The sequence below is a fragment of the Stegostoma tigrinum genome, chromosome 7 (assembly GCF_030684315.1).
Source record: "Stegostoma tigrinum isolate sSteTig4 chromosome 7, sSteTig4.hap1, whole genome shotgun sequence".
NCBI classification, from domain to species: Eukaryota; Metazoa; Chordata; class Chondrichthyes; order Orectolobiformes; family Stegostomatidae; genus Stegostoma; species Stegostoma tigrinum.
The window spans coordinates 98,039,313-98,055,266 of NC_081360.1; the positions used below are offsets into that span (position 1 = coordinate 98,039,313).

Below are 15,954 nucleotides of genomic sequence, written 5' to 3' on the forward strand. Positions count from 1 at the left end.
CATGCCCCTCATGGTTTTGTAAACCTATATAAGGTTCATCCCTCTGCTTCCAATGCTCCAGGGAAAATAGCCCCAGCCTGTTCAGCTTCTCCTTGTAGCCCAAGCCATCGAACCCTGGCAACATCCTGTAAATCTCTTCTGAACCCCATATAGCTCCACGACTCTTTCAAGTCTGACAATATCCTTCCTGTAGCAGGGAGACTAGAAATGCATACAGCATTATAAAAGTGGCCTAGCCAATGTCCTGCAGTGCAGTGACATGACCCCCCCCCCCAACAACAACTCGATGCATTGACCAATGAAAGCAGGTGTACCAAATATCTTCACTATCCTCTCTATGTGATTCCACTGTCATGGAACTATGAACCTGCGCTCGAAGGTTTCTTTGTTCAGCAGCACTCCCCAGGACCTTATCATTAAGTGTGTAAGTCCTGCCCTGATTTGCCTTTCCAAAATGCAGCACCTCACATTTATCTAAATTAAACTCTATCTGTTGCTCCTTGGCCCAATCGGTCATCAGATCAAGATCCCATTGTACTCTGAGGTAACCTTCTTCGCTGTCCACTACCCCTCCAATTTTGGTGTCATCTGCAAACTTACTGACCACACCTCCTATGTTTACTCTTTACTAGACAAAAAAAAACTTCAGAAAACATAGACCTGGTGCAATTAGACTGGAGGATTTGAGTTATAAGGAGAGGCTGGGTGGGCTAGAACTCTTTTCCCTGGAGTGTAGGAGGCTGAGGGGAGACCGTCATAGGGGTTTATAACATCTTGAAGAACACAGATACAGTGAATAGCCAAAATCTTTTCCCCAGGGTAGGGGAGTCCAAAACTAGAGGGCATAGGTTTAAAGTGAGAGGGGAAAGGTTTAAAATGGATCCGAGGGGCAACACAGAGGGTGGTGCACATACAGAATAAACTGCCAGAGGAATTGCCAGAGGCAAGTACAATTACAACATTTCAAAAGTCATTTGGACAGATACATGGATAGGAAAGGTTTAGAGGTATATGGACAAAATGCAGGCACTGGGGACTAATTCAGTTCAAGAAATATGGTCAACATGGAAGAGTTGGGCCAAAGGGTCTGTTTCCATGTTGTATGACTATATGACTCTTTAATTAGTTCTTCTGTAACAGTACAGTTAAAAATGAAGGGAAGTAGCAGTGTAAGGTGTTGATCATATGATACTTACCTACCCACCCTCCCCTCCATTTCTTTCTTCCCTCTTCCCCTGTAATTATCCCTCCATCTTTGTTCACTATTTTCCCATCTTGGTTCACTATCCCCCATCCTTCGCACTCCATCACCTCCTGTTTACTAACCTCCCTTCCCATTTACTAACCCCACCATCCTGTTCACTACATTTCTGTTCACTATCCCTTCACTCCATTCCTTATCCCCTGTTCCCTATCCCCCATCCCTGTTCACTATTCCCTCATTACTGTTCACTATCTCCCCATCCCTGATCACTATTCTCCCATCCCTGTTCATTATTCTGCCATTCCTGTTCACTATTCCTCCATTACTGTTCACTGTGTCCCGATCCCTGTTCACTATCCCCCATCCCTGTTTACTATTCCCCATTCCGGTTCACTATTCCCTCATTACTGTTCACTATCTCCCCATCCCTGATCACTATTCTCCCATCCCTGTTCATTATTCTGCCATTCCTGTTCACTATTCCTCCATTACTGTTCACTGTGTCCCGATCCCTGTTCACTATCTCCACATCCCTGTCCACTATTCCCCATTCCTGTTCACTAATCCCTCATTACTGTTCACTATCTCCCCATCCCTGATCACTATTCCCCATCCCTGTTCACTATCCCCCATCCCTGTTCACTATCTCCCATCCCTGATAACTCTTCCTCCATTCCTGGTCACTATTCCCAATTCCTGTTCACTATTCTCCATCCCTGCCCATTATTCCCCATTCCTGTTCACTATTCCCCCATTACTGTTCACTATCCCCCATTCTTGTTCACTATTCCCCACCCCTGTCCACTATTTCCCATTCCTGTTCACTATTCCCTCATTACTGTACACTATCTCCATATCCCTGTTCACTACCCTCTCATCCCCATTCACTATTCCCCATTCCTGTTCACTATTCCCCATCCCTGTTCACTATTCCCCCATTACTGTTCACCCTCCTCTATCTCTGTTTACTATTCCCCCTTCCTGTTCACTATCCCCCATTCTTGTTCACTATTCCCCCATCCTGTTCACTATTCCCCATCCCTGTTCACTATTCCCCCATTACTGTTCACCATCCTCTATCTCTGTTTACTGTTCCCCATTTCCGTTCATTATTCCCCCATTCCTGTTCACTATTCCCAATTCCTGTTCTCTATTCCTCCGTTACTATTCACTATCTCCCTATCCCTGTACATTATCCTTCCATCCCTGTTCACTATATCCCGAGCCTATAGTCATTTGCTCAGGATTCGTTCACTGACTGTGTATGTTATGCTTTGTTGTTAAAATCTTTAATACGAAGAAGTGTAGGATTCGTTTGAGTCACCATGAGTAGAATGCCTCTCTGTCAGCTCTGCTGAATTTCCTCTTTGGCCTTTGATGACCCTAACTCCTCCATTCCTGAAGCTGCAGAGTCCATGGCTCTCCTGAATATATTTGCCACGTGGCAGTTTTCATGTTTGTTTCAACAGCCTGATTTTGTTTCACCTTTAACAATCACGAAACCTCAATACGTTCTCTCAGTCCTGCACTCAAGGGCACAAAATTGACGAATCATATTTCCTTTTCTCATATTCCTACAATTGGCAGTAAATTAACACAAGCGAGACACAGAACACACATGCACACACACCACTCATGCACACATAATATATAACCGTGTTTCCGTTTGTACAAAATACAAAGACATAGTCTTACTATTACCAGTGAAAAGCTTTCAGAATGGTTTGAGGCATAATTTGATGGCTTGGAAATCCCATTAGGCCACTGACATAATTGCTCCTGCCAATGCTTCTTAAATCTACAAATAGTAAGGAGCAGTGAGGAAAAGGAAGCTGAGTATCTGCTTAAGAGTCAAATATGCAGGTGGTTAATTTACTAGCTGGTCAAGTTGGCATAGGGTCACTTGAAAATTGGGGTCCCCTTGAAAACTACCGTTCTGTTAGCATTGCATATTTAGTATGTCCTGTGTAGCAAGAGACCTCCCTAACTATAGTAGTCACCAGGCTTCTACTAAGGGAAATTAAATATTTATCAGGTGTCATTCTGCCGTACAATGACGGGAGTGTTTTGGAAAATAAAAAGTTTTTGTTCTTAGAAGGAATGAAAATCAACCTTCAGTTGGAGACGGGCAAGGGGACAACGGCCATTTTGGCATCATGAGTAGCTGCCTATGGTCATTAACTGAGTGAGCTACCAGCTTTTTGGAAGAAAACCAGGGGTTCCCTACATCAGTCCAAGAGCAAAACAGGACTGTTACCACCAAAGGCTGCATGATACTGGAGACAAACTCTCCACCACCACAAAACGACTGCCCCATCCCTCCGTTCTAGAGAACAGCTTTGGGACTGGGGAGGTACTCTCATCTATCGTGGCTGCCTACTTCTTTGTCTAATGACCTGAAGTATCATATCCAGGCTGCTGCTTCTTAACAAATTCAACAAACTACCTGAACATAGCTAAAAATGGTCAGCTGCCTGTCTCAGGTAACTGTGATTATAAACTGCGTTAAGTCGAAGGCTGAGTTAATAGCTTGCCTTACCTTTTCTTGATGAGGTCAATGGCTGAGCCTATCAGGCCGTCTTTCATCTGCTGAAACCTGACGCCATAGCCAGAGAGATCGGCAGCTGTTTCCAACAGGAGCGAAGGACAACAAGACAGCTGGGCCTCTCCTGCTGTGTTCTTCTCCGCGCAGCTAAAGCTCTTACTGAATCTTGTCCCGTTTGCAAGCTCTGGTCTCTTCGCCAGGTCCTCACACTCATGGGGCAGGGTCACTTCTGTCTGCAACGGTGACCCAGGAGCCGGGCTGGTGCAGATCGGGTCTGGGGAGACACCATGCTCCCTCGGGCTGGTCAATACCTGGATGGGTGACGCTGGAGAGGCTTCGCTGCCAGTAGGTGTAAGGCCAGTCTGCGAACAAGGCTGTTGGGATTCTGGTTGACAGCGGCAGGGTCTGGGGCCATAGCAAGCGAGTCCCTGGCATCTGATGGACTGCCTCCTCCGTGGGGTGTGGTGTTCCATCTTAATCAGTGATGGGCAACTGCCACCGGTCACCCTCCTCACTGCGCCGCAGAGAGTGGCGAAACTCTTGCTTTCCTGCGGCTGAGCCTCGGTGCTTGGGGCCTGGCATCTCTCTCTCCTCCTCATCTTTTTGAACTCCTCGAACGAGGGAATGTGGACCCGCGCCTTAAAGGCTCGCCTCCTTTCAGACGCCACTGTCGACGGCTCTTTCGGAGTGGTCCTTCCGGGCTGGCGCAGCAGTTCTGTGGTCTGGGACTTCACTACCTCGCCACCCTCCTCCTTGGAGGGGATGGTTATCAGGTTCGGCGTGCTGTTCTGACGGCGCAGCTTCAACCTCCGCATGGCTTCCTCCTTGATCTCCGCGGGGCTGCTCAATCGCTGCTGAGGAGCTGAGCAGCCGTTCTGGGAAGGCATTGCCGCCAAGGGGTTGCTCAACATCTTGCCATACCGTGACGGGCAGTGGCCATGGTTCACCCTTCCAACGCAGTCCTTCGAAGCAGAGAGATCCTCGGGAAAGGCCTGAGGGCGGACAGGTTTACCGATCTCCACTGCCTTGGGGCTCTGGAACCGGAGCTTCTCTTTCAGTTCCTTCTTAGCTCCGCTGTTCAGGGCCTTCTCGGCCTTTGAAGGGAAGAGCCACTGTGGCACTTTGGCGAATGGCGGTGGGTATCCCACCTTGGGACTCCCCGGCCGTGGACCGACGCTAGCACGCAGCAGGCTGTCGATGTCAGGGCGCCCCGTTGAGACCTCGTTCCAATCGCTGGTCATCTGGCAGCGGAAGGCGAATCCCCTCCCGGCGCCCTGGCAAGGCGGGCTGAGCGAGTGAACATTGCCCTCAGCCACTGCAGTCCAGTGAAGGTTCTCCAAGCTCCGGTACGGCCTGGCCTCCGGGCCTACAGCCACAGCGCAGCCCGGCACAGCGTGGCAGAGTGAGCGCTCCGCTGTCCGCTGGCGGAACGCCAGCTGCTGAGCCGAACCCGAACATCCCATTGAGCCCGGGTCACACAGGGAGACACTGTCCTGGAAACAGGGGACCTCCCGGCTCGCATGTGTGGCTGCGGTGTATGTCATAACAGCTCCCCCTGGGAAGGTGAGGCCTGGTTCAGGAGTGGGCAAGTGCACCGGCAGGTCATCAGAGCAGTGACCAACGTCCATGCCACACAGAACGGGTAATACAACTGCTGCTCCAGAAAAGTCAAATGCGTTTGGCATTCACGTTTGGCATTGAGACAATGGAAACAGACTCCTGGGTATTGGGCACTGAGATGAGGCTGAGCGCTGTGCTGCAGAGAGACATAGAGAGACTGTTACTATTATCCCTAGGGACGTCGCTCAACCACAAAGCACACTGACAGAGCATGCATTCAAATGAAACACTATTTTCTGATAGAATGCATTGTTTAATCATCCCATCCAATATGGGGACTGAGTCAAGGGTGAGATTTCTTCACTTGGACGCTGGTGCCCTGCGGAATTCTCTGCCACAGGAGATTGTGGAGGCCAAATCCTTGAATACATTTAGGAAAGAAATAGATAGATTTTAAAGGACTAAATTGTCAAGGGGTATTAGGAGAGAGCCGGAGAATGGCATTGAGATAGCAGATCAGCCAAGAATATGCTGATCAGTGCAATGTGCAGAATGGCCTACTCCTGCTCCCATTATCAGTATTTCTATTTGGAGTTCTGAGGAAGGGTGACCAGACCTGAAACGTTGACTCTGTTTCCTCCTCCACAGATGCTGCCAGACCTGCTCAGCTTTTCCAGCAATTTTGTTTTGGTTTCTATTTAGAACTTTGATTTTCCAAGCTGGGCAGAAATCTCCTGAGCCCTTCAAATATATTCCAGCAAGTTACTCTCTCCTGGAGTCTATTATTCTATTTATAAACTGCCCGAATCCCTCGATTATACTCCATGCTGTAACTCCCTCCCTGTTATGTGTTATTTTACATATAAACCTCCCCAAACTCCTCAGTTAGGTGACAATATTTACTCCTGGTGTCTATCCTATATACAAGGCACCTAAGCCGCTGGATTAGATTCCAGCATGTAATTCATTCCTTGGTATCTGTTATTCTGTATTTAAGTCACTCTAAACCACTCGATTATGTTCTGTATCTTACTCCAGGGTATTTATTATTCTTTACATAAACCACTCAAACGTCTTAGTTAGATTTGAGCCTATAACTCATGCCTGGGGCCTGTTATTGTATTAATAAACCACCCAAAATCTGTTGATTAGATTCCAGCCGCAACTCACTCCCAGAAACCTGTTAATCTATATGTAAACTGCCCCGAAACCCCTTGATTAGATTCCACTCTGTAACTCATTCCTGTGAATCTACTTTTCTACCTATAAAGCATATGAATCTCTTGAAGCACAGGAAATTCGATTCCAGGCTGTAACACACTGTTGATCATTCATTATTGCAGATATAAATCATGGAAACACCTTGAGTAATCTCCAGCTCGAAGCACGCTCCTGTGTATCCATCATTCTCCAAACTTTTAATTAACAAATTCTGTGATAGGGTTAGGGTTAGAATTTAGGTTAGGGTTATAATTCTCCTAGTCCTGATGCAACATCAACATTACGAATAGTGTAGATGTTTCTGTGGATTGTCACCCTGCTGCGATGGGGAGGCTTCAGTGTTTCGTTGATCTTGAGAGCAATGTTGCCAGGAGTTCTCCAACTCCTGGTAGGGCCACCCATGATGGTAAGGTAGGAGGAAAGAACAGACAAAGCACAATCCAAAACAGGTTGTCAACGGTAATCTCGGCGGAATATATGCACGTGAGATGGACAGCAGTAACAATGGATGAAAGCTACACAGTTGGGAGATCCCCAGTGATCATGATCTTCTTACACTGGAATTGGATCTCTGTCTGTCAAGGACTGTGTGTTGGCTGATGTGCAACAACAGTTAAAAGACGTTATGCACAAGGTGTCTACCTAGAGGAATTTAACACCCCCACCCCCACTGCCGTACACAAACCCAGTGGTGATTGGTGAGAGGTGGTGAGGATAGATTATGAGATTGGGAAGTCCCTAGATTCGGACCAGCACAGAGTGGGCGGAGTTTGATGCAGTCGTTTTGTGTCTGGAATGCGAACATGATGGTGTATCAGCAGCTTTCTTCATGACTGAGCTGCCCCCTTCAGGATCCATTCTGTCCCCCCTCGCATGGGAAATGGGCTGGGAATGCTGCTGTAAAAAATAGTCTGTTCCATCATCAATCTGCTTGGAAAATTGCATCCAGCGGGTTCATCGACCAGCAGTCTGAAAACCAAAGTCAAACTCAGTCTCGGAACCTGGAATGTTGGAACCCTTAGGGAGAATAAGCAAATTAATTGTCTGGAATGAAGAACAGCCCTTGCTACCTGAGTTGGTTACACTTTCTTCTGGAGAGGAAAACCTGGTGGTCGATCTAGGATGCATGAATGGTGCCGTTTCTTCAGTGCCAACATAACAAACCCAACACCCTTGGCCTCAAAGCAGAGCAGAGTAAGGATAGCACCCTCCAACGGAGAGAACATTTCAAAGAATTTCTGAATTACAATACAATTGCAGACGAGGATGTGCATGAGGAAATCCCTCAACACCCCCCCCATCGGTGATGATCTTAGACTCCAACCCAGTGAGGCAGAAGTTGAAGCCTCCATTAGAGACATGAAGAATGGAAAAAGTGCAGGAGTAGGTGGAATCTCAGCAGAGATTTTCAGACTTGGAGGAGCAGAGCTTACCCATTATCCGTATCAACTATTCCTGAAAATCTGGAGCAAAGAAAAAAATTCCCGTCGATCTCGTGGATTCTACCATCACCACCATCTTCAAGAAAGGAGCTACTGAGGAATCTTCCTATTATCCATTGCCAGGAACATCATCGCCTCACTAGGTCCCTTCTCCCAGTCTCAAGGGTAAATCCTTCCTAAAAGCCAGTGTGGGTTCTGACCAAAGTGTGCAGGTATGGGCATGATTTCACTGCTGGGCAACTCAGAAAAAAACGCCTGGACCAACACAAACTATTCTGCATGGCCCTCATTGACCTGACCAAAGCCTTTGACTCAGCCAATCAGCCATGTGCCAAGGAAAATCCTGTCAAAGGCCAGCTGTCCAGTGACATTCATTAACATCTTCCATCTCCTCCATGACAAGATGTCAGCAACGATGCTCGCAACAGTCATGTAATAGAATCCTGTGACTTCAAAACAGGGGTCAAGGGTCCACCTTCATCTCCACCATTCTTCAACTTGTCAAGAACAAGCTTCCCGGTGGTGTGGGCATTGTCTACAGGTCGGACAGAATCCAAGTTGAAATCTAAGAAGAAAATTACACAACCTCGCTTGTGGAATTTCAGAATGTGGATTACAATGTCATCTCCGTGGTCTTGGAAGAAGATCTTCAAGCTTCACTTGATGCCTTCACAGAAGTATACCAAAGAATTGCCTCAACCAACGGAAGACTCAAATCTTTACCAACCTGTTCCTGGTCAAGTTCCAGTCCATTCCTACTTTACGATCAACGATTGGTTCAGTTCACTTTCTGGTCAATATTGATATCGGGTGATTGAGTCACAGTAATGCCAGCGAATGCTGAGAAAGTTAGCTGCACTCTCGTTTGAGGTGATCATTGCCTGGCACTTATGTAGCATAAAATGTTCCTTGTCACTTATCTGTCCATATCTGAAATCTGTTGTGGTCTCATGACTGGGGTGTGTAATTCTCTGAGTGGAATGACGGAGAAGGGGGGAGAGTAGGGTTGAGGGAGAAGATTAGCCATTATCATAATGAATGGGGGAGTGGGCTTGAGGGGCTGAATGGCCTAGTCCCCTTCCTATTTTTTGTGCTTGTATGTTTATCTGATCTCTATCTGATCAACATTGTGGGAAGGAGTGGGCACACCTATCACAAGTGTGTTTGTGTGTGTAAACCAGCCTACAAGAATCCAGGGGTCAATTCCTGACCAGGGAGGCGGTGCAGTTTTGTATCGCTGGTGGCTGCTGGTTTGTAGAAGATAATTCCCCTTTTACTGCTGAAAAGAGAGACATGTTGTTGAAGTTCTTCATCCTGCACTCTTTAGGACAAATGCAAGAACGCCAAATTTCAAATGAAGACAACTGCTACATGAGCATACGATACCGACGACTGCAAATGTATACTTGCATCGGTTGATAGCACCATCCTCCTTTGTAGACTGGGTCTATAACAGCTGCTTGGTAGAAGTGATCTTGGAAATTCATTAGGTACTCAAGCAAGAATGTGCTCTTTTCTTTAAGAAGATGCAGTTCATCACAAGGGTCTATGAATAAGAAAGGTTTAGAGGGATGTGGACCAAATGCTGGCAGATAGCACTGACTAAGGTTGGGATGTTGCCAACTGTATGACTCGTCTCAGCAGTTCAGAATTGCTTGTTGGCAGCTTTTGTCTTTTATCAATGGAAACCAATTTCAGGAGAAAGCCTGTGCAGCTTTACCCAGAGGGAGGATGTCCCCAGATCCCATGCTCATCCATCACAGGGAGCCTTTACTGAATTCCCAAAGGTCTCCTGAAACATTCACAAAGCACTCAGTGTTTAGTTTACTTTATTCAAAAGTGCCCACTCTCTCAATCATCACCAGTCTCTAAGGAATAAACATAACAGTCACGATAATTTCCCAACTCTTGTAGTCTGAAATGTTTATCAGGAGAAAGAGCTTTCATTCGCAAAACACCTTGCCATATGGGCAACACAATGAGCGGCATGGTGGCTCAGTCATTGGCACTGCTGCCTTCCAGGTCCAGGGATGCAGGTTCAATTCCGGCCTCGGGTGACTGTCTGTGTGGAGCTTGCATGTTCTCCTAGTATCTGTGTGGGTTTCCTCCAGGTGCTCGGGTTTCCCCCCACAGTGCAAAGATGCGCAGGTTAGGTGGATTGGCCATGCTAAATTGCCCCATAGTGCCCAGAGGTGTGCACTTGAGGTGGAATAGCCAATGGAAAGTGCACGATTACAGGGATCGGATATGGGAGTGGGCCTGGGTGAGATGCTGTATGGAGAATCAGTGTGAACATGCTGGGCCAAATGGTCTGCTTCTACACAGTAGGGATTCTAAGTCTCAGAGCAGCAATGTTTAAAAAAAAAGGAAAATGGAGCAATTCTGAAGGACAAACATGCACAGAATGACACATCAAGGAATAGATGAATACTTGAAGGGCAATTGAATTAAACACAGTTCTCTTCCATTCTTTCACTGGATGTGGCTGTCACTGACAATTTCAAATTTGCTGACCATCCCTAATTGTCCCTGAACTGAGTGTGGCCTGCTAGATCAGGTTCAGAGGGCAATTAAGAACAAACCACTTTTCTACGGGCCTGGAGTCAAATTCAGGCCAGGCCAGGTAAGGGCAAATGTTTCCCTTCCATGAATGGGTCCTTATAGCAATCGATGTTCCATGGCCACCATCAATGAGATTAGCTTTCATTCCAGACTACATCTCTCAACTGAATTAATCAAACATGTTAAAGAAGTACATTTGAAGTGTATCTGAGATAATGGGAACTGCAGATGCTGGAGAATCTGAGATAACAAAGTGTGGAGCTGGATGAACACAGCAGGCCGAGCAACATCTTAGGAGGACAAAAGCTGATGTTTCGGGCCTGGACCCTTCATCTGAAGAAGAGTCCAGGCCCGAAACAACAGCTTTTGTGCTCCTGAGATGCTGCGTGGCCTGCTGTGTCCATCCAGCTCCACACTTTGTCACATTTGAAGTGTACTTAGTTGTAATGTAGGCAACATGGCAGGGGAGGCAGGAGTATGGTGGTAATGTCACTGGATTCATAATTCAGGAACTCTAGGGACATGGATTCAAACCTCGGTGTAGTAGATGGTGGAATTCAAATCCAAAAAGCTGGCCATGTAACCACTGACCTTTGTTGACTGACTCAGGAACCTGTCTGGTTCACTCATACTCTTCAGGGAAGGCATCTGGCCTACAAGTGATTTCAGACCAACATCAATTGTTCTCGGTAATTGGGATTCAGTAATAAATGCTGACCTTGCTAATGACATCCACATTCAATAAATAAAATAAACTAAATTTAATTTAAATTCTACCAACTGCTACAATGAGATGTGAATCCATGTTTTGGGTGCATTTGCCTGAATTACTAGGTGAATGGCATTACTATTACAGTATCTCTTCTGCCATGAAAGCCTGCCTTTCATTTCCTGTTTTCAAGTAGTTGTGCAAATCCCTTTAAAAAGTAATTATTCCACTGCCCTGTCAGATGGTTTATTCCAGAACAAAACGATACAATCAATAAAAAAAATCCTTCTTATGTATCCCTTGGATAATATTCAGCTTTAGGCTGATAAGGGGCAAGTCACATTCATGTCAAACAAGTACGAGGCAATGACTATTCTAACAAGAGACAATCTACTCATTGCCCCTTGACATTACCATCACTATCTCCTCCACTATTCACATCCTGGCAGTTACTGTGGTGACAAATGCAGGTCAGAGGCTAGGAATTCTGCAGTGAATAATTCATCTCCAGGCTTCCCAGAGCCTGTTCACCATCTTTTTTGTTTCAAATTCACTGGCTAGGCAGCATTTATTCTAATGAAGGGTCCCGACCCAAAACGGTGACTTTCCTGCTCCTCTGATGCTGCCTGGCCTGCTGTGTTCCTTCAGTTCCATGCTGTGTTGACCCTGACTCCTTGTGAGCCTGCAGTTCTTGCTATCTCAGGCAACATTTATTGCCCATCCCTAATTGCTCAGAAGACAGATGAGAGTTGCTGTGGAACCTGGGGTCACATACAGGCCAGACCAGGTAAGGATGGCAGTTTCTTTCCCTAAAGGATGTTGGTGAACCAGATGGGTTTTTCAATTGGCAATGGGTTCATGGTCATCATCAGATTCCTAATTCCAGATATTTATTGAATTCAAATTCCACCATATGTGGTGGGATTCGAACCTGGGTCCCCAGGATGTTTTCTGGGGTTTCTGGATTAACAGTCCAGCGATCATACCGCTAGGCCATCACCTTCCCTGAAGGGGCAAGTCAGAAAGCTGCATCTTGGTGCAATTCAGGTGGTTCATTGGCATCAGAGATGGCCAGCGCAGTCCTTGTATTAAGGTGTGATGGATGGTTTATTACACTTGGGCATTACCAGGCAGCACAGTGGCTCACTGGTTAGCACTGCTGCCTCAGTGCCAGAGGCCTGGGTTCGATTCCACCCTCAGGCGCTTGTCTGTGTGGAGTTTGCACGTTCTCCCTGTGTCTGCGTGGGTTTCCTCCGGGTGCTCCGGTTTCCTCCCACAGTCCAAAGATGTGCAGGCTAGGTGGACTGGCCATGCTAAATTGCCCATAGTGTTCAGGGATGTGTAGATTAAGTGGGTTTTAGGGGGATGGGTCTGGATGGGATGCTCTGAGGGTTGGTGTGGACTTGTTGGGCCGAAGGGCCTGTTTCCACACTGTAGGGATTCTATGATCTATGACAGTCTTGGAGTTCGAGTGACAAAGTGTGAATGAGTTTGTTCAGTGATAATTAGAGAAGTTGTAATATCGCATTACTGACAAACCTCACAGCAACAAGGCCTCCCCAATTAATTATTTGTCACAAAGGTGATTGCTACTCTTCAACACAGATTCCTGTAGGAAATTAATGCTCATTGTATGCAACAAAGCATGCAGAATAGTTCATTACAGATTCAAGCACAAACTTCTGGAGGATCTCAGTTGGTCTGTCAACGGCTGAGGAGAGAAGCAGAGCTGATGTTTTGACCTCCGAATGACCCAGCTTCAGAACTGGTCTACATTCAAATCTGTATGAATTAATGACTTGCATTTTTTGGTTGTCATTTGTGATCACCAGATGCATCAACATTTTTCAGCCAAGTGTTGTCACTGTTATAATGTATAGACTGCAGCAGCTAATTAATGCACAACAAGGACGCACAAACAGAAATGCATTAATGGTCAGCTTGCCTGTGTTTTGCAACCCTGATTGAGACACAAATAGTAACCAGGAAACTGACAAGAGCTCCCACGTTATTCTACCAAAAATGTATGGGAGCTTTTGTGTACAGCTGAGTGGGAAGTTGGAGGCCACCGTGTAACATCTCATCTAAAAGATGGCATCTCCAATGCTGCAGTGCACACTCAGTACAGTACTGAGTGTTATCCTAGATTTCTGCTCAAACTTGAACCCAAAATCCAGTGACTCAGTATTAGCTGATTTTCACCGGTGCAGAGGTGGTGAGTAAGGCATTCAGGACCGGGCAGATGCATGGGAGCTTTAAATGTTACAATTCCTTTGGAAATGTTTTGTGAAAAATAAGTATTTGGGAAAAAGCTCCTTGTGTCTGTGAAATCTGTTAATAATGACATAATACATTTCATCTGCATCATGTGTGAGTGTAGTTCCAATAACACTTTAGACCCTTGAAACCATGAAGGCCAAAGCAGCTTGCTTCATCAGAATTACATCCACTACTTTCAACATTCACTTCTTCCACTTCTGGCACAGTGGCCACATCTACAAGGCAGAGCTGCAACAGCTTTGACCATAACTTACAAATCCACGACCTCCATCCCCTAGGAAGACAAAGGCAGCAGGTCCGAGCACATAGGCCACAGGCCTCCGTTACTGGGTCCTCATGCACCTGTCACTTCATGAACTGCAATGGTCAAGGATTCAGCTCACCACCACCTTCCAAAAGCAACTTGGAATGGGCAACAGACTCCCTTGCCCTGTGAACTAACAAAAAGAGTGTTTAGCAATAAGATAACACTTCAACCACTTTCCCTCACCAGACATTGCCGTGAACTGAAGTGGATTTTGAGAAATCCCCCTCACCATATCCAGTGGGTTCAGGGTCCTTGGCTTTCTGTCTGTAAGCTAGAGCTCCATGTGAAACACATTTCCACATGTTCACACACAGTCACTCTCTCCGCTCTTTATGATCACTGGAGACTTCTGTTGCCTTGGGAACAAAGGCCATGGGTGAACATGTCCATGAAGAAGGGTAGAAAGGTTGCCATGGAGACTTTGACAAGCTGCCAGTCACTTTAATGTCACTTCGGGAATCGTACAGAGTGACAGACAACAAGAAATAAATGAACCGTGAACGCCAGAGGCAGTCTCTCACAGCCCACTGCACTAAACAAGTGGATATAGTTACTGAGATGGCCTTAGGACTGACGGCAGGACTTTGTTGTTTTAATTGAGTGAGGAAATCTTCAACATTGCTGAAATGGGAGATTGATATGAACTTCAAATTGTATATGTACATGACGGGGAGCTCCTAATGTTGAGATGAGCTTTATCACGTAAAAGAGGCTTGTACACTGGGCAGGAACACTAGCCGAAGGATATGTGACTGTCACGAGTGGATTACTTTAGAGATTTCCATTAATAGGGCAGTGGAAACTGTGTGAATCTAGAGCTGAGTTGCCCTGGGAAATCACAAATTGCTGTCTGACCCAATATTAGACGTACTGGGGCAGTGCTGGAATCGTTGAGACAAAAGCTGACATTTATGTAGCGCCGAGATACTAAAATGTGAGGCTGGATGAACACAGCAGGCCAAGCAGCATCTCAGGAGCACAAAAGCTGACGTTTCGGGCCTAGACCCTTCATCAGCTCTCTGATGAAGGGTCCAGGCCTGAAACATCAGCTTTTGTGCTCCTGAGATGCTGCTGGGCCTGCTGTGTTCATCCAGCTCCACACTTTGTTATCTTGGATTCTCCAGCATCTGCAGTTCCCATTATCACTGATACTATTTACGTAGCGCCGCTTTGCACAATCTCTGACGTTTTACTGTCAATGAAATGTAGTCACTGTTGTACTGTACAGCAGTGGGCAATGTGAGCACAGCAAGCTCCAACCACCAGCTGCAAACAGGGAAAGATAATGACACTGCGGTGATGTCACTGGACTCGTGAACCAGAGGTCCTGTCTAATCCTCTGGGAACATGGGCTCAAATCCCATCCTTACTGCATCTATTGGAGTTTAAGTTAGATCAACGAAATTGAAAGCTGGACTCAGTAATGTCAAATGTTTAAAAACGCTGCCTGCCTCACTTGTTCATTTCCTTTCGGGAAGAAAATCTTATTACCTTCCCTGGTCTGACCTACACGTGACTTCTGACCTACAGCAATGAGGCCTACTCTTAACTGCCCTCTGAAACGGCCAAGCAAGCCAATCAGTTCAAGGGAAATAATGGATGTGCAATAAATGCTGGCTTTGCCACGATACCGACAGCCAATGCGGAAGCTAAATAAAAGTCACAGGATCTACAGCTGGGGAATTAATCCAGGCCCCAAGGAACTGGATAAGATTGGTCTAGGCCCGAAACGTCAGCTTTTGTGCTCCTGAGATGCTGCCTGACCTGCTGTGTTCATCCAGCTCCACACCTTGTTATCTAAGATTCCCTTGCTCTTCTTTGACATAATGCCATGGGATGTCAGAAATTCCCTTTTCAAAATTACAAAAAAGCAAAAAGGCAGCCAGGGTAAGAGACCCCTGTGCAGGGTAAAGACCAGTGAGGAGGAAATGTGTCACTCTTGTACAGATGACTAGGTAGGATGGTGTGAGGCTATAGATTGAGATTATACATTGAGTGTATAACACTACAGATTGTGCATGCAGGGGATGGCTGTGAGACAACAGAAGGAATGGCATGGTAATGTCACTGGACTCATAATCCAGGATCCCTGACTGATGTTCCTGGGAGAAAGATTCAAATCCA

General features: G+C 46.3%; 1 protein-coding gene across 1 annotated transcript in view; it reads right to left on the reverse strand.

Moving 5' to 3' along the window:
- Nucleotides 1-15,954, reverse strand: part of si:dkey-91i10.2 (uncharacterized protein LOC555224 homolog) — a 152,074-nt gene that overhangs the window by 34,316 nt on the left and 101,804 nt on the right. The window contains exon 2 of the mRNA XM_048533736.2: nt 3,744-5,505. Coding sequence (XP_048389693.2) covers nt 3,744-5,434 — 1,691 coding nt within the window. The 5' untranslated portion in view covers nt 5,435-5,505. The remainder of the gene's footprint in view (nt 1-3,743; nt 5,506-15,954) is intronic.